Below are 19,312 nucleotides of genomic sequence, written 5' to 3' on the forward strand. Positions count from 1 at the left end.
GGCAGATTTCTGCACAGCTGCTTCGCTGGCCAGTGGGCAGGGTCATGAATCAACAGGCAGGGAAGCACCCTGATCCCCCTGCCTGCACTTAGCATTTAGGGGGTAAAGACTGCAGCCTGTGCCAGCGCTGCCCCTGGGCTCAGAGTTGTCTTAGGCATAGGAACTGCTTTTTACATGGGAAATCTTGGAAGTAGAGGCTGTATTAATGGGGAAATCCCTTCAGCTTTGAAGGGCTGTAGGAAATCTTGGTGCTGCATCTGCTTCCCTTGCTGGGTATCATGAAATGGGATCCGAGGGGGTCACTGCAACCGGATCATGGTGCTAGGGATTTCCTCAGCAGGAATAACTCTTCAAAGGGGAGAAAGTCAGTGGGGTATGGAAAGAGCTGGGCAAAGGGGAGTGGGGGAGTGTTTCTTGCTGCTGTTTGTTAAAACAAGCCTTAGGAAAGACAAAACACATGATTGCAGTTACGAGGGAGGGACTTTGAAGGTTTGATGGGTGATGTTTTGGAGCAGTGATGAGGTCCATCCATCACCTCTTACATAAGTAGGCTGTTGCATGTGCCCTGTCAGGGTCCATGAAATTTCCCAGTTCCCAGATCTTGCCCTACAAATCCCGGGTCATCAGCAATTTCTGCTGTAAGGCTTGTGCTAATGTCTTTCCCCCACTGTTATGCGCATGTGCCCATGAGGGGATGAAAAGGCAGTGTATCCCTATATACCTTCTGGACACTATTCCACTGGTGATGGAGAGAGTACCTGCTGGCTGTGGGTTGGTTTGCTGGTGTATTTGGCCATAGGAGGGAAAAGTGAGATGAATTCATTACCCTCGTTTCACCTCCCAAGGAATCAGCTCTCAAGGTGGGGTTTGTCAGCATGAGTTAGCGGTGACTGTGAAGGGAGAGGGAGGACAGAGAGGAAAAGCCCCATGCACTTTATTTTTTTCTGTATTTCTCTTTTGGCGGTGATTTCGCCGCGGTGCGGCATGCGCAGCGCCGAGCACACGGGGCGGGAGGCGGGAGGCAGCCTCGAACCCGGTGGCTCCGGAGACAGCGCGCGCCCCCCTCCGCCCCCCCCAACACGTTGTCCGTGTCCGCCTCCGGGCGCCTCAATAAAGCTGTTGTCGCGAGAGGGCGGGAGCCGGCGCGCTGGGAAGAGCGGCGGCTGGGCCAATAGAAGCGCGCGGCGCGGGGAAGCGTGGCGGCTCGGCCAATGGGAGTGCGGGGAAGGGCGTGAGGGCGGCCAATAGGGGCGCGCGGCGCGGGGACGGCAGGCGCGGCGGCCAGCGCGGCGGCCAGCGCGGCGGGCAGGTGAGGGCGCCTCGCGGACGTGTCATGGCTTCCTCTCCCGCCGCCTCCTCCTCCTCCTCCTCTCCCTTCTTCGGTGGGCGGTGTGGGCTTCTAACCCCCCGCCCGGTCCTGAGCCCTCGGCAGACTCCCCTCGCCCGGGGCTTCCTCTGTCTGGCCGCCGGGCGGGCCCCACGGTGGGGGGCTCCGGCGGGGCCTCCCCTGGGAAGAGCCCCCTCAGGGAGGCGGCTGCCTGAGGCAGGACGTGAGCAGCCCCGGGCAGCGGTACGGCCCCTGGCGCTTCCTGACGGGTGCCTCAGCCGCAGTGCAGGCCGCTGCGGCGGGAGGCTGGTGGGGAGCACTCGCAGGCCTCCCCGTGGGCCTTTCTGGGGCTCCTCGGGGTTTCTGTATATATCTGCCCGAAAAGTAACCCGCCTTAAAGTAGCGGGGCTGGCCTTGCCTGTGCGAGGAGTAGTCTCTTCATCCGAGCTGTTTTGTGCTGGTCGGCAGTGCAAAGCCCAGCTGTAGAAGGGAGCTTTGCATTTAACCAAGGTGCCGTGTTGGTGCTTCAGGAAGCAGAAGCTTGTTGTTTGACTGGGGAGGTGTCAGGATGGTGGGTCTGTGTATGCATGTGATTTGGAGTCTCCATTTCAAGTTCGGGGGGGGGGGGGGGAAATGACATTCCTTGCCACAGTGGGCTTACTGGTTGGTTCCTGACTGGGGGAAGAGCACCTGCTGCCAGGTATCAGGTGGTGGGAGCTCATGAAAGGCACAGTGTTTATGCTGTTGCTGGCTCAACTTCTGTTTCATGGCAGGTTTTGGTAAGCTCATGTGACCTTGGAGTTGCTGAGCATTGCTTTTATATATTCCTGTCAGGATATAGAAGACTTTTGAATGCAGAAGGTAAAGCATATACAATACTCAGGACTTTTGTGTTTTTCAGATCAGTAAGTTCGATGCAGGACAGGATGGCTATCTTTAAACACTTAACGTGGATGCTTCAGACTGTCCTTGAATGAGAATGATGACTAGCCTTTTCCCCCTACCCCAGCTCACAAGTCCTCTCTACCAACAGCAGTGCTGACTTCTTGTGCAAAACAGGTGAAAATGAGTATAAGGATTTCTTACAGAGCATCTTGGATACAGAACTCTATTTCTGAACCTAAGGAATGCTATTTGTTAGTCCCTCCTAGGCAAGATTCACTCCATGTTACGGTTTTGATTTTCCTGGATTCATCATAAAGTGTACAGAGCAACTTACTCTGGCTGTTTGGTCCCAACTGCAGGTAACAGCCAGACTTCTGTGACATGATGTTGAACTGCCTTTGTGTTAAAACTTGAGCTGTGGGTGCACTGCGTATTGGTATTTAATTAGCAGCTGCTGTGGAGTGCTGGGTGCCATCTGTGTCCCAACATTATTCTAAACCAGAATATATTAACAGTGAGTGGAAGGGGTTGAATTAAAGTCCAAGTGCAAACAAGGGCTACTTCCCTCCTCCTTCAATTTGGTCATTTTGTCTTATGGGACAGTAGTTAGGTCATGGAGAGCTAAGGTGAGGGTAACAAAGAGAAGCTACTTCCTGTGTGATTTACTGCTGTTTGCTTACGTTGTGTCTCTAAAAGGGTTTCTGACTCCTTGGGAAAACTTCTAGGGGCTTACAAATAGGAAAAGCTTAAAACTTGCTTGGAGGATGTATGTGATTCTGTCATCTAAATCCATAATGTTCCTGTGGTGATAATATCACAGGAAATTCAGTGAGGGGGGAGGATCTGGGTTTTCATGTAAGGAATTTCAAATACAAAACTAAATGCTCTATTTGATGAGGGTCAGTTTGCCACCCTGTGGAAGTTAGTGCCCTGCTGAGTTGGGTGAGAGTCAGGTGCTTAAAGTAAGTACTAAGTGTTTGGAAGAGAGGGAGAGTGATAAGATGGCAAAACTGCATCTGAGTCAGTTATTCAGGACATTGGGGGCTTGAGACCACTGTGAGGAACTTCAAAGTCAGATGGCAGATAAAAGGCAGTGTTGACAAATGCATGATAGTATATATTGGTAGAAATCATTTACAATGCCTACTGTTTGGTTCCAGGTTAAATAATCAACAGAATAGAGAAGTTGCGTGCCCTTATTTGTCCTTTCTCACAGTACAAGGGCAAATAAATGAATGATGCTGCCTTTAAAACTTTGAAAAAACATTTTTGTTCAACATATGTACTGTAAGAGCTCTTTGAGATCATAAAAGACTGGACTTTTGCATGTCTACCTACAGATGAGATGAAGAACAAAACATACAGGACTGAAACTCTTTTGGGGAGGCAGGGGAGGATTAATTGGTGGGTGGTAGAAGAAGCAGTAAGTTTGAAAGATTGTTGTGTGGCCTGTTCAGGATTTTCCTGCATCAGCCTTTTGTTGCTGGGGGAATGGGCTGTTGTACCAGATGGAGTACCAAATATAGCTTGGAGCTTTTAGGTATTTGTTTTTAAGCTGGCCTATCCTGATTTCATGTGGTTTTAGTGTAGCTAGGGTATGGAATTTTCCCCTTTGCTAGGTTTGATTAAACATTTATTATCGTGCTTTACATACTAGAGGGTGATCTCTTGAAAATGTGCAGCAGATATTTGGGTTGTACTTGGTCACTTCCACTTGTGGAACATGGAAAATAAGGCAGGAAGAGACCTCAAGAGTTGACCCCAATGATGCGTGTCTGCTCTTGGTGAGGGGTCAGTAGGTCTACACCACTTCTGCTTTATGCCTGTCCTACTCTTAAAAAGCTCCACTGACAGAGTGTCAGCATCCTTGGAAGGCAACTTATTTCAGCATCTAACATATCCTATAAATGTCATTGTGGTTTCCTTTAAAAACAAACAAAAATTTGGCCACCTGCTCTTTGATTTCCATCTCTGCATTTCTTAATCAGTTCCCCTGTCTGTAACATGGGGATTATGTTGCTGACTTCCTCTCTGAAATGTCTGGATGTCTGCTTATGCAAAGTGCTGTGCAAGAGCTACGTATTATTACTGCTGTTCATACAGAATTCCCCAGGCCTGCAGAATAGGCCTTTTACTTATTCATGTTTAGCTTAGTAGACAGAACCTGCTATACTATCTGTAGCAGCCCAGGCTTGGAGCCTGTCAAAAAAGCACTTTTGCCTCAGATCTTGGCTGCAGCAAGTAAAGAATTGCTTACTTTCTCTTAGTAGTGTGCTCTTGCATCTTCCTTCCAAAAGAAGCTGATCTCAACTTGTCAGACTGGGTCTCTTGAGCACTCTGGGGTGGGAGCCTCTGCGAGAGGACAATGCTAGATTTCTTCCTCTTCATTTCCTATTTTGAAGAATCTCTTTGCAACTTGTGGAACTGTATTGGTCCATCAGCTATTCTGAATGTAGCGGGTGAGGCTTTCCTTCTCCCCTGTGAAGTCTTCCTCCTTTCTTTTTTTCAAAGCATGGGAAAAATCTGAATTTTTTTTTTTAGTCTGTTTCTCAAAGTTAATTAATTTGATGACACAAAGCCTGTCAGTATGTGAAGTACAACAGACGCTTGCGCACACGTTAGAGTATTTCAGCTTTGCATCTTTCTGAAGCTAGTACAGTAAAACGTTAATCGTGGCCATATTTAGAGTATTACAGCTACAGCGTTCTTCATTAGATAGCATTGTAGTGCTCTTGAGTTTTTAGGGGTTTAGGTAATAAATCATTATTTATAAACAGTCTGAGTAGACTTAAGAAACCTGTCATCATCTTTTCTAGTTTCTTTTTGGCTTAAATCCAGTCAATGTGTACAATATATAGCGTTTATTTGTGGTTTTAAATGTTGGGGAAACATTAAACTGGGGTTTAATGGCATAGTAGTCTAATGCAGCAGCTTCTATTGATAAGTCATCAAAGGTGTTTTACAGAAGAGCCTTTTCAGTCCTGGCTTTTAGCCCAAGGTCGATCTCGTTTCACAGAAGTTAGTTTAATTTCTGATGTATTTTCTTTCCCTTAGGTGTCAGTTGTTGCTTCTTCCCTAGCCAGACAAGAAAATCTGCCATCGCTCTGCTTGTTACTGTGGTAGCAGTTTCCATCTTGCACAGCAGCATCAAGAGTCAGACTGCAGTGTCTTGGATGCAGTAAATTCTGTCAGGGTGGAGACAAAGTTGTTCGTGCTGTTACTCAGTCTAAATATTTGAATTCTGTTGCTTAGAAAAAGCTGTTTAGTGTTGGCTCTCTAGATAAGTTTTGAGCTGTCATTTCCAGTGCTTGGTTATAATCGCAGGTAGTTTAACTTGCTCCAAAATAACTAGTTTGTTCCATGTTTGCTGAATTCAATTCAATCTCACAGAGTTGTTGCAGTTGTCCTACATCAGCAAAGTTATGGGACAGACCTTATATGGTATTGATGTGCAGTCTACGGCTAAAAAGTGCAGGTTTGGGAGCAGTTTTATAGTGCACTGATTCTCTATGCTTTTGGTTTCAGTGCTCTGAGAAGTTAGTGCCACCTTACACTCCCAGCATTTTATCTTGTTGGTAATGAAAAGGGGAAGTGGACCGGATTGGATCAAATTAAGCTGAAGTCTGTGCTGTTCTTGCAGTCGCTGCTCCTGGAGTATCTGATCAGTTCTTAACTGTATGGGTGTGTGGCTGTTCTGGTCAGTGTCTGCCAACAGAGGCTGCTTCTGGCAGGGGTGCACCTGAGTTATCACAAGTAAACACTGGAAAGATGTTCTGTGCTGCATTGCAGGGCATGAAACCGCCTATTTCCAAACCCCCCCCACCCCGTTCCACTCTGTCTCGGTGACATGCTAATCTGTTCAAACAAATCCAGTCTCTGCTATCTCACCTGATTAACAAGTCAGTGCAAATATGATTGCTGCCTCCCCCAGTAGCTCCCAGCTTTCCAGAAGTGGGTGGGGAGTGCTTGTGAAATTCTCCATTCCTGGATGCCGGCTGTTAGGGTTTGTCCTGGCACACAGGCAGTGTGGATCAGTTTCTCTTTCTAATTGCATATGTCTGAATGAATCATCATGCAGTGCTTTTAAATCACTTGTCCAGGCAGACGAAAGCAGCGCTGTTGCCACTGGTAGTTGTACTTGGGAATGGTGGTGAGACTGAGAACGTGAGGAATATTAAAATTGTACTGTTAAATTGCTTTGGTATGGTTGAGGGGTACCAAGAAATAATTGTATTGCAGGCTATTTTTGGTTTGTAGAAATGCCCTGTTTTCTTCTTGGTGGGCTCCCTTGAACTAGATAGTCTCCATTGATTTTATTTTTGAGTAAAGGATAAAGAGCTGTAGTTAATGCTTGAGATCTGGTTTGTCTTATTTGATCCCAGGCACTCTGGGTTAGGGTGCAAATGCTATGAGAGAGAGATTGTACTGGAGATTCCTGTGTCTGTAGCACCATTGAGCAAGACTAGATTTCTATGATCTTCTCCTGTGGCTTTACAGAGGTGCCAGGTGCTTGTAACATGTAGATGATTTAGCTGCAAATCATGGATTTGGAGTGTGAAGTTGAGGGTTTGGGTTTCATATTCCATTAATGTGGACACCATTGCAGGTTCATGTTTTTTTCCACATCAATCCCAAGCATGTACATTTTTGTCCTTTCGGTAAAAATAACAAGCTCCATTCTGAATTTGGAACTGCACGATGCACTAATGACCTCTGTTACAGCCCTTGCCTTATGCTGCGTAGTTTCTTTAACTATTCTCTCATTTGGTCTATGCAAGCAGTTCTCACAAACACTGGTAAAACATTCTGCATGCATCAAAGTTAGACACCATGTCTTTTACACTGGAACAACATGTACTTATTTCTTTTGGCTTTGGCGGTTAATGATGTATGGATTAATGCTTTCTAATAGGTGGCTAGTTGTGGCTGTCTGTACATGTGTATGCTCGCCTGTCTTGTTAATTTAACCTCATGTTTGTAAGTTGTGTGTGTTTTCAGCCCTCATGTATACATATATACCTATGCATGCATATGTATGTGTTATAGAATCATAGAATATCTTGAGTTGGAAGGGACTGGTAAGGATCATCGAGTCCAACTCTCCAAACTACTTAAATATATGTGTGTACAAGTAGTTTATAGCTAAACTAACAACAAATTCCTCACAGGGACTCCTGCTTTCACTCTCCTTTGTATCAAGGCAATATACAAACTGTCATATGGCATCTGCATCCCGCTTCTGACAGGTCTGTAGGTCTGCCTTAAGAGCGTAGTCCTGCAAGGCAAAGCTCTCTCAGACCACTTGAAAGTATTTCCTTGATGTTTAGTGCATGAGGAGAATGGGCGGAAGAGTATACTGTTCTAGAAGACCCACTCTTGCAGGTCTGTCTGTGCCATTGTAGGTATAGAAACTGTTTATAGCTGAGCAAGAATTTTCTCTTTCTCTGAAGGTTTCTGTGCATCTTGAGTGAAACCTGCAACAGAGATGGATACTGAAGGCTTTGGAGAGCTTCTCCAGCAGGCAGAACAGCTTGCAGCCGAGACAGAAGGCATCTCTGAGCTCCCTCATGTAGAACGCAACCTGCAGGAGATCCAGCAGGCTGGGGAGCGCCTGCGTTCCCGCACTCTGACCCGCACTTCCCAGGAGACTGCAGATGTTAAGGCGTAAGTACAGAGAACTGGCATTGGAAACTCTACGCAGAGGGTAGCAGCTGTTGACAGGTTTGGTTTCTACCCTTTGGGGAGACTGGCCAGGAGGACATGCCCAGGAGAAACAGCAAAGCTGGGTTCCCCCCCCCCTTACCTTTTTTTTTCTTTTTTTTTTTTTTTTTTTTTAAGTAATTGAAGGATTTATCTGAGGAGCTACCATTCCTGATTTCAGCCACTAAAGCCAAAAAGTGCAGTACCTTGTTCTGGCTGCTGCCAAAGACATTTACCAACATGCTATAGAATTTTTCTATCTGGAAGGACTTGGCAGCTGTGCAGTACTGCAGTGGAACAGCAGAAAGAGAAGAGTTCAGCAGGGCTGAGGTGGTTAGATATACACATAGGGCCGTTCAAAGTTTGCAGTTGCAAAGTATGCAGTTTTCATAACACAGCTGGGAGCACCATCTGTACATGGCTAGCTGCTGACCTAAACATTGGCAATGAATTTGGGTTTAGAGTTCTGTCTGTTCAATACTAATTTCATACCTGTACAATTTCTTCCTTATAGGTCTGTTCTTCTTGGGTCTAGAGGGCTTGATATATCTCACATTTCTCAGCGACTAGAGAGTCTAAGTGCAGCCACTACATTTGAGCCTCTTGAACCTGTGAAGGACACTGATATTCAGGTAGGGGCATTTCTGACGTGAATTTCACTGCCCTTGTAACTGCCATTCCTGTGTTGTGATTCAAAGCTCTTCTAAGGCCATTGTGGAAATAGTCTTGCTCTGTGTTTAATTCACTGGCTGGAGGAAGTACAGAGGGATGCTGCTTTCAATGATGAAAGATGTTTAAGTTAGCCATCAGAAGCAGCATTAAATACCAGGTCGGCAGAAGTACTTTAAGTTCCAAACTCCTGCTGAAGGCAAGAGGAACTAGGTACATACTTACTGCCTTTGTGGATCTGTCTTTGTTGGCTTTGCAAGCCTAAATTGCACAGGGATACCTCTCCCTCATAGTTTTGAGACCTTTTTTTATGTTTATGAAGAACACATGTGGAACCACTTGGCAATTTTGAGGTGTTGGAATAGGGGGCATTTAAGTCAACATGCAAAAGAGGTGAGTATAGCTTTTTCTTTCACTGTATCTCAGATGTCATAACCTTGTCTTGGTGGGTAGACTGACTTTGACATGTTTCATATGCTTTGCCAGTGTGATTTAATCTTGTAAATTTTCCTGTAGATCATCTCCCCAGGTGTCTTAAATTAATGTGACCCATCTATTTTTGCTTTATGATAGTTGCCTGCCCTTGTAGAATGCCTTCATGATGAAGAAACCTGTGATATTCATTACTCAGTTAAGAGCTGGTTATGGAATTGATGTTGTGGGTTGTGTTGAAGATAACAGTCTGAATTACTGGTTAATCATTTTGAAGCTTATATTCTCTCTCTGTACTGGCAGATGGCTAAGTTAGGAGGGTCAAAAGAGTTGCAAGTCTTTTTCACAGAAGTAGTATGCCCTAAACCATGTAACTTTAGAAGGGAAAGGGAGGGAAGGGAGGTGTGTGAAGTTACCCCATTTTATCTAATGGTGTGTTTTATTTAAGCATTTGGTGCTGTCCATTTTGGGTGGATGGACCCTTAGTCTAGTCTCATTCTAGTGTCAGGAGCCCTGTGGTCTCCTGTCTTCAGGCAGATTTACTTAATCCCCTATTCTCTAAGGCTCATAGCCTTTCCAGTAGGCTATGTGTGTGCCCTGGTGCCCGTGGCAAGGAGATGTTTCCTTGCAGTGCAAGCAGTACTCCTCCACGTTGGGGCTGCCTTCAGTCCTCTTGGGCTGGGAGTGCAGAGGGGTGACTGTGTGAGAACTGACTACTCGGAGCATTTAACATGTGTCTCTAAGATGGGATTTCTTCTTGTGCCTTTGCACCTCTTCACCTTCTGGCGATTCCTAGCATATTTGGCTGTCTTCTCTTGCCCTCCCCAGATGATTTTTCCCCTCTTTTTCACTAAAAAATAGTGTAGTCTGGAGACTTTCTCTCTTGCATGATCACAGAGTGAGAGCTCTAAACCACTGGCATTATTCACTTTGTCTTGTCTCATTTTATTCCTTTGTTCCAGTTTCTGATGTTGTTGTGTTTCTAATTGGTGATGTTAAACTTGGTACGTGTCTTCCTTGACCCCTTTCTGTCCAGATTTTTTTCCAAGATTTTTTTTTAATTTTAGGTTTACCGCTGCTGTTAATTCTTTGATTTCTGGTGTTTTTCCTTTCTGCTTTAAGAGCAATCTTATTGTAGATTCTCAAGCCCAGAAGCAGTGGAGCTCTTGACTCTTTGGATCTGAGATTTGTGGCATATGAGAAAATGGATAGGACTACGAAATACTCACATTTTACTTTATTTTACTGGTTACCTAACCAAAACATGAAGGCTTTCTTCTTTCTTAATTATACCAGATCTCAAGGCCTTATGTGATACGGTGATTCTGGTATATTCTAGTGATCTGCTCAGTATATTTTCTCATCTCCAGTGTATTTTTTTTTTATGACCCATGTCCATATTTGAATGTTTTTCATTAGAATGCATTTATTTCTTTAAAAAAGGAAGTGTTTAAGTTTGAATTCATGGCAGTTGACATTATGGACTAAGCTTGCTATAAACTATTGAAGTTATTTAAAAATAAGCATACTTATTTTTTAAACAAAAAATAAGTGACAGATGAGATTTTGTAATTGAAAAAGCTTGAAGGATGTGGGAGGAGATTCTATTTCTAAAATATCTTACCACCTGAAATCAAGAGATTTTCAGCCATGCTTAAACAAATGTGGTATCTGAGACCCATTGATTTCAACTGTGGGTGATTTCTGTGGGAACAGGGTGCTTACCTTGTGTAGGCCTTCTTGAAAGTTTCTTAAATATTGGTCTATTTGCGTGTTTAGGTGCTGAAATGCCTCGGTGTCTAGCCATCATTTTCAACCTTTTTGCTACTAAAGTTAACAATTTCTTTGGTCTCACAGAGACAATTTGAAATGCAAACATTTTGGAATATAGCCTGGATACTTTTACATAAGGCATTTTAATTGAACACTTTTATATGATCTATTTCTCATAGGATTCTAGTCCATCCTACTGGAGCTTGACACAAAGCAGATGTGTAAGAGTGTGTGTGTCATCTAGTAAATAAGAAACTTCTCATTGATTGTTTTCAAGCTTAATAAGTGTTTAAGATTCTGAATAAATACTATGCTTTTTAAATAAGTTTATATTGTAAATTTAGATACAATTGTATCCTCCTGTTTAGGAAAAGCTTCAAATGTAGCATAAAACCAGTGGTTAATTGCAAATCAATGTGTTTAAATGGCCAAATCAGCCAATGAGATTCAGCCCTTGCTTTAGGAAAACAGCTAAAAAGTACAAATGAAAAACAGGATTAAAATCAATCATTTAAATCAAAGTTTCCTGCTTGCTGTTTTGAATCGTGATTAACACTGGTGATTTAATCAGTGATCACTCTCTAATTTAAATCTAACTACTCATGTCTGAGGCCTAATACATGTGTGCTTTGAATCTTAAATTCTTTTGCAGGCCATGTGCAGACAACATTCATAGTAAATTAGCTAAAACCAATTTGCAGTGGGAAGCACGGCAAGGTGCTCCATTTTAGATCATCTTGCAGGCACATGAGTAAAGTGCCAGTTTTAAATGTTTTGTCCCTGTTTTGCAGTTAACAGGTGCAAGGATTTTTATGTTGTTTTGCAGAACATGATCGTCTGCTCTGACTGAGGTTATTTGCAGTCAAATCTCAAGCTGTCTGGTTAATGTTGACAACGGTCTGTTATCTGAAAGTAACTTGCTTAGAATATGGACAAGTCTCTGCACTCATCTGTAGGTTCTGGTATGCAGTCATCAACAACAGGATCTTGTCCTTTCAGAGTAGTTTTTATTAAGTTTTTATTGTTAGTTACGTAAGAGGACCTTTGAGTTATATGCTGCTGATTGTCCTCTAATTAGCTCTGTTAACCAAGTAGGTTTTAAAATTATTTGATGCTTTAGATAAAGATGTGCTACAAACGCTTCTTCCTATGTTACTTTTTCTTATACCTTCTGATGATTGTTGAGATTTATTTTCATTCTTTCTAGTTAATTAGTTTCATAAGGCTTCTTCAGGCTTGTTGTGTTATTTCGGGTCAGATGTAGCTATCGCTTTCCACTGTGTAGAATTCTCCCTCTGTAAGTTGCTCCCATTGTATCCTGGAAGGCAGTGTGCAGAGTGATATTAGGAAGGCATCTGGTTTATTGTTTTACAGGACTTTACTATTCCTCTACTGTTACTCAGTATTTACACAGACAGACTGCTAAGCTTTAATTCTGTGGACTGGGAAGGGCTGTTCTGTTCTGCATCAAGCCTGCACTTCCTAGCATTACCATTCCTCTTTTTTTAACCAACAAAAACTTCTTCCTAAATACTTAATGAACTTGGTTCACAGGTTATCGTCACTGTTGTAGGCTCAGCTGTCCTTTCTCAGTCCTGTCTTTTCCTGATGCTCAACATACACATTCAGAAGCCTGTGTAGTTTGCAGCAAATTTATTTAACCTTAAATCCTGTCTGAAACTTACTTCTTGTTTGTAGATTCTTTAACACTTTAATTATTCTTCTATGTGTGGTGTCCCTCAAGCTTCAGTTTGAGCAGGTAGTGTTATCAGTTCATAAATACTTGACAGCATCATTTGATTAAGAGGCTGAAACTTCTTTTAGGTACGCATCTGAAACTGCAAGTCCTTGCACTCTTCCTCCCTGTGAAGCTCTGGTGGGACTCTGCATTGGTACAGCTTATGTACACCACAGCACAGGAGAAGGTGGTGCCTCTGGAGGTGAATGTGGGCCCTTGTGCCAGAGGCGGAGACCTAACGCTTAGCCTTTGCTGACTGTTGCAGTTATGTGAGGGTTACAAACACGATTAAATCTTTATTGTATGAATTTTAGGTATCTGCTGACTTTTAAATTCTATCAAAGCTCTTACGGCATGAAAATACTTCTTAGACTTCCTGCCATGTGCTCCCACATTGCTCCTTTGCATCCAGTGATTTCTCTGACAATTTGCTTGAGCTTCTCCAGCTTTCTTACCTAAAGTATTTACTTACTGTATCTGTTCCTTCTTACATTGTGGTCTATTCTAGCAGCCTGTATGTGGGCAGCATAGAGAGATATGCTAGAATCTAATCTTTCAAATGACGGCAGTCAGCACTGCGGAAGGAGAATTCCAGGAAATACCCTGTTCTTATATAGACAGTAAAACACAGCAAGAAAAATCAGAGGGGAGCATCCTAGGGCATGAAGTCCCAGGATGCTGATGTGAGACATTCAGAAAGTGTTAAGAGAATCTAGGAATTTACCTTAATAGAAGCCTCAGCTTGGGTTAACAAGCAAGAGGGACTTTCTGTACAGAACCTCTTTTAAATGGTACTCCATAGTGCTGACTAAAAAGAAGTGCACCAAATTGCAGCTCAATTAATTATCTGAATTATTTATCAGTTGTAAAATGTAGATTGCTTGCACGTAAAAGGGTTGTGAGTCCAGGAAATGTCTCCCACTAGAGCAGTAGGCTGGGAAGATTATGAAAAATACTCTAGACTTGCCATTAAATTATAGGAATTTGTATTTTTCCTCTCATTTCAAAGATTGTGTTCTTAAATTGCATGCAACACAACAAATGCTTGTTGCAGCAAATCCGGTTCATAACAATTCCTATGTCAACAGTTTATAAAGATCAATATTTTCTAAGTTGTCAAAAAGCCCTATTTTGGCAAAATCTTTTCAAAATTGAATATGGTAGTAAAGTGATTCTTAATGTTCTTGATGCCATATTTAACACATAAATGCATATTGGTTTTTTTGTTTGTTTCTTTGTGGCTTTAAAAATCCCAGGTAGGGGTTGATCACGCAAGCTGGTATCTCAAAGATGGGGTATATGTGTATACACATAATATTGGCATTCTGTTTAGAAAAGGTATTTCTTCACTCTTCCCAAGATGCAAACTATGACGTCCTTCTAGTGAGCACTGTTGTAGCAGACCCTCTCAGGTGGCAGTAATGGCAGCTGGAGGAGGAATTATTACAAGTATAGGGGAAGGCTGCGCTATTGTAACGTGAGCTAGGACCTGGCTCTTGCACATGTGTGGTTTGGTTTATGTACAGATGTTAGAGGTTCAGTGCTGCTCAGGTAAACTTGTTTGGAGTACCTGGTAGGGGTTAGTTGCAGGATCAAGGCCTGATTTATACCTACTAAGATAGTTTCACTGATTACAGTATACATTATGCTTTACTGTGTGCTTTGTGTTTTGAATATGTCACAATGGCTTGATACTAGAGGTACTAGATTTAGCCCCCCTGTATGCTTGTTTTGAAATGTCTAAGCCCAGAGTCATGGTGGTAATTTTAAGAAATGTTGTTGCTCTCACTTTTAAGGCTTGGTCCAGCTCTCTGCAGATCTGTGAAGTGAATGCTAGAAATGGACACGAGCTCTCCTTGCATACGTTACTTCACCTCAAACTTTCTAAGCAGTTAAGTCCTGGCTCCATTACACTGAAGGAAAATTTTGTTGAATTCTCATTTGTACAACAGTTTTTCCTTGGCCTTCCAAACTAGGCAGAACTGAAATTAAAGGTTGCATACCAGGGTTTGGTTTTGATTTCTGGGTGTGGATGTTCAGAGTATTGACTGAGTAGCTCTCTGGAGGTCCAGATACAGAAATGAGAGCTTTTATCTAAATGAGGGCAGAAGGTTAGACTGAAATCTGTCCAAGTGGCAACTGAGGCAGACTGAAATTAAGTATCTGGGATATTTTCAGTTTTTTCAGAGTACTGTAAACAGGCTTCATATCAAACGCAGCTTTGACTTCTGTTTTAGTGTTGGTACAATCTGGGTCCCAGGATGCTTGCCCCAGCACTGTATGTTCTGTTTGTGTGTATGTATGCATATGACTCATAATTTAAAAACACTTACTCTGACATCAGGTACCAAAAGGGTGCATTATTCAACCAGTGAGCTCTTACTGCTATTTTATATTACCATTTGTGATACACTTTGTGGTATCTGCTAGAGTAATACCAAAGCCTGTGGTAATCTACTAGAGTGTAACTAAAATCAGAGTTTATAAATGGAAATGCTGACACAACCTTAAAGGGGCAACCTCAAGTGCTGTTCACCATCCATTGTTTGCATTACCTTAGCCTGAAAGTGCATTTTTCCTTTTGCAGATTTTGTCCTTTCCCATTTGCCAAACATTGATTTCTCCCCGCCCCCCCCCAACTCCTTCAGTTCTAATGGAGCTTGAAATTAAGGTGGCTTTATTTTTCTGTTGCTTCCTTGTTCACCCTAATCGATGATGCCAGTACAGCTGTGGGGACCTTTTAACCATTGCAGAGCCAGGACAGTGAATGCAAGAGGACAGCCTTCTACCTTGTGTTTTTTAGGGTCGGTCGTTAGCTGTTGGTTTCTTTGCACTGCTGCAGTCCACATGAAAAGTATTATTTGTGGTCATAGTTGTGAATTCTTCAAAAGCTGTAGAAATCTTACGCTCCAAAAATACTTCTCTGCAAAGGTTCTCACAAGTCATTTTTTTCCTCCCATTACTAGTGCATGCTAGTATCAAACCCTGCTATCTTCTTTGCCTAGGTTGTCTCATTGATTTAGTTCAGGATTTGACCCTTAATGTATATGTTTAGCCATGTAAATCAAGAATATAAATATCCTGCTAATTAAATGTGGCCAGAGGCAGTTTTAACACAATTAGAGAAAGCAGTGATGTGGAATGGATGAGTATTTTGACATGCAGCAATGGAGTAAAGGGATGTTGACCTTAGAAATATAAATTACAGAAACTTCCTCATCTCATCTCCGATGTGTTTGCATGTCTCCTTTCTTTTAGGTAATGTGTAACAATTTCACGTAAACCTCTAAAAGAAAACTGTAGCCTGTCTGTGGCTCTCTGCTGGGTGATGAGAGTTGCAAGGGCTGCCGCAGCATGCAGCCTTGGCGTGGCAGCCGGGGGTTTGGTGGCCTGTCTGCCACCTTCCTGACACTGATAGTCTCCCGGGGCCCTCTGAGTGAACAGGTTGGTGTCGAGCCTCCCAAGGCCTGTGCTGATCGAAGACTGCCCTGGGAAATGCCAAGGTGTGCGTAGACTGGGATGTAACTGGGGTTTAAGAGTGCAGGCTTCTCTATTTCATAGCTAGTGTGGGGGTTTTGTTGGTTTTTTTTTTTTATTTTGGTTTTAAGTTTTAAAAAAAAAAAAACAACAAAAGAAACCTCAAACTTCTTTTGGCATCAGGTAGGTGAGTGAATAACACTGTATAAAAAGAAAAGGCGGGGGGGAAGAGAAGCCCAAAACATTGGGAATGTATTTGGGGGTTTGGGTATTGTTCTTTTCTTTGTTGCTTTTTGCCTCACATGCTTAGTTTACATCTGTGGTGGGTTGACCCTGGCTGGATGCCAGGTGCCTACCAAAGCTGCTCTATTACTACCCCCCTCAGCTAGACAGGGGAGAGAAAATATAACAAGGCTTGTAGGTTGAGATAAGGACAGGGAGAGATCACTCAACCAACTACCAGCAAGGGCAAAACAGACTCGACTTAGGGAAAATTAATTTATTGCCAATCAAACCAGAGTAGGGTAATGAGAAATAAAACCAAATCTTAAAACACCTTCCCCCCACCCCTCCCTTCTTCCCAGGCACAGCTTCACTCCCGAATTCCTTACCTATCACCTGCAGCAGCGCAGGGGGATGGGGAATGGAGGTTATGATCCGTTCATCACACGTTGTCTCTGCCGCTCCTTTCTGCTCAGGGGCAGGACTTCTCACAGTCTTCCCATGTTCCGGAGTGGGGTCCATCCCATGGGACACAGTCCTCCATGAACTTCTCCAACATGGGTCCTTCCCACGGGCTGCAGTTCTCATGAACTGCTCCAGCATGGGTCCCTTCTATGGCATGCAGTCCTTCAGGCACAGACTGCTCCAGTGTGGGTCCCCTGCGGGGTCACAACTCCTGCCAGAACACCTGCTTTGTGGGCTCTTCTCTCCACGGGTCCGCAGGTCCTGCCAGGAACCTGCTCCAGTGCGGGCTTCCCATGGGCTCACAGTCTCGTTTGGGCATCCCCCTGCTCTGGCGTGGGGTCCTCCATGGGCTGCAGGTAGATATCTGCTCCACTGTGGACCTCCATGGGCTGCAGGGGGACAGCCTGCCTCACCATGATCTTCCCCACAGGCTGCAGGGGAATCTCTGCTCTGGGGCCTGGAGCACCTCCTCCCCTTCCTTTTTCACTGACCTTGGGGTCTGCAGGGTTGTTTCTCTTGCATGTTCTCACTCCTCTCTCCAGCTGCAGTTTCTGTGCCCACCGCAACTTTTTTTCCCCTCTTAAATACGTTATCTTAGAGGTGCTACCACTGTTGCTGATGGGCTCAGCCTTGGCCAGCAGTGGGTCTGTCTTGGAGCTGGCTGGCATTGGCTCTGTCAGACATAGGGGAAGCTTCTAGCAGCTTCTCACAGAAGCCACCCTTGTAGCCCCCCTGCTACCAAAACCTTGCCACGTGGACCCAGTACAACATCTAAGCAGCAGTTTTCTCTAGGTTTCATTACTGGGGTAATAGCATGGTTTAGTAGTGCTGTTTTAAAATACCCTGGCCTTATTAACCTTAAAAACAAACACACGCAGCCCCCAAAAACCCAAACTGTGGCAAATTTAATGTAGAATACTCTATGGCATTTTGTTAGTTGGCCAGATTAGTCACTCAATAAATGTTGTGATACTGAATTATTTCAAATTTCTTTTGTTTGCTTGGTTGCATGCTAACTGGAGTAATTATGTGGTGATCTTCCAGTTCATCATGGTTCCTATCACGGATTCAGGGAGAGAAGAGACATGATCTGCCTTTCTCTTTTCATCATGGGTAAACAAGGGAGTATGAAAGGGACATTTCAAAACTTTATGCTAATGCAAGGTCATGAGATGGAAAAATTGAGAACTCTTGTTCTAGTAGCGATGTTTATTGATCTATTTAAATTCTGCTATGTCCTGGCACATTTTATATTTCCTGTCTGCTTAATCCAGATATGTTCTTTGCATCTCAAATAGGTACAACTGTAGACTTTTAATAAACATCTTTGAAGTACCTATCATAAACATCTTAAAACAGAGACCAGATTTTGAGTTGTAACACTTGACTTCATTCCCCCCACTCTCTTTTTTTCCTCCTTATGTTGCGTAGCTCTTCCCTTTGATGAAAATTGTTCCAATTCCTAATTGAATGGTAAGTTGTACCCCTCTGACAAGGCAAATATGGTATAAAAGGCAGTTTGGAGATCACATATCCAAAATGCAGACTCTCCTGTGCTGAGGTGTAGACATCACTGCTTCTCTCAGTGGCATTGCAGGACCCTTTAAAACACCATGTGTAGCTGAAACTGTAGAGTGAACCTCAGCTGGTGGGATGTGATTATCTGAGTCAGAATTTCACCAAGACCCTGCTTGGAGCAATGTTACTATTGCAAGAAATACTGTGGAATCATTAATGACTTTCAGGATCCATGTTGCATCTTACTAGGAGGATGGTACTTCTGGCAACGCGGTACCTCTTAATGTCACGCCATCCCATTAATTTAGTGCTCGCTGAGGTCTTGTATTGACTACTGACCTAGACAGTGTGTGCTCAGCATGTGCAAATGAACTATTGGAATTAGTGTTTTCAAGGTGCTGGAAAAATTTAGTAGAACAGTTTCATCTCTTTGGTTATATACATTGGTGAGAAGAAACAGTGCTGAGATGCAAATTCTTGCAACCTGGCAATTTGTCACCTCCACGTATCATGTGATAGAGCGATTACTTGGGCTAAAGAGATGTTTTTATTTATTTGAGGCTCAAATGTAGCTTTTGCAAAGCACCACTCCATTTTGTTTTGTAAAATATTGATATTTCCATCAATTTTGAAACCATTAGGAAAAAAGTGTAGACTTTACAGAAGAGGATTTGGAGATTTCTGGTACCTTGATTATATACAGCTCTGAAATAAAAGAGCTGCAGGTCTGCTGGAATTCAACAGTGGAACTGGTTATACATGAAAGTGAACCCAATTCATCTTTGTTGCATTTAAGGGTGAAAAAAAAAAAGTGAAAAATTAACAAGAAGGTAAATTAGGTTTCTAAAGTACTAAGAGCATTTTGGATAGTAACAGCATAAGACCACAGTTTGGAGTGGTTGGGGTTTTTTTCTTTTTAATGTATTTATTTTTGAAGGAGTCCAATTCTTTCCAGAGTGGACCATGCTATATCCTTCTAGTGCCTCTGTGGAACTTGGAAACAGAGACACTGGGCTTTGGGAAGCCCTGCTGATAGTTATGAAGAAGTCTTGTTGTAGGGACTTTTCACAGATGGCAGAAACTTTCAGTCCCAGTGTTGCAGTGGC

The 19,312-nt window shown here is 43.2% G+C and overlaps 1 protein-coding gene across 5 annotated transcripts in view; it reads left to right on the top strand.

The window, feature by feature from the left end:
* The first annotated feature begins 1,292 nt into the window (after positions 1-1,292).
* The window catches only part of NUP93 (nucleoporin 93), an 86,725-nt gene continuing 68,705 nt past the window's right edge, over positions 1,293-19,312 (top strand). Inside the window, exons 1-3 of one of the 5 annotated variants that reach the window (XM_052796556.1) lie at positions 1,293-1,309; positions 7,663-7,876; positions 8,427-8,544. In XM_052796556.1, the coding sequence (XP_052652516.1) occupies positions 7,698-7,876; positions 8,427-8,544 (297 nt within the window). In that variant the 5' untranslated portion in view covers positions 1,293-1,309; positions 7,663-7,697. Of the gene's footprint in view, positions 1,310-1,363; positions 1,383-1,816; positions 1,838-2,247; positions 2,387-4,526; positions 4,672-7,662; positions 7,877-8,426; positions 8,545-19,312 lie in introns of those variants that run through there. The other 4 variants (XM_052796555.1, XM_052796554.1, XM_052796552.1 and 1 more) reach the window with 4 other exon arrangements.

Source organism: Harpia harpyja, chromosome 9 (genome assembly GCF_026419915.1).
Source record: "Harpia harpyja isolate bHarHar1 chromosome 9, bHarHar1 primary haplotype, whole genome shotgun sequence".
NCBI classification, from domain to species: domain Eukaryota; kingdom Metazoa; phylum Chordata; class Aves; order Accipitriformes; family Accipitridae; genus Harpia; species Harpia harpyja.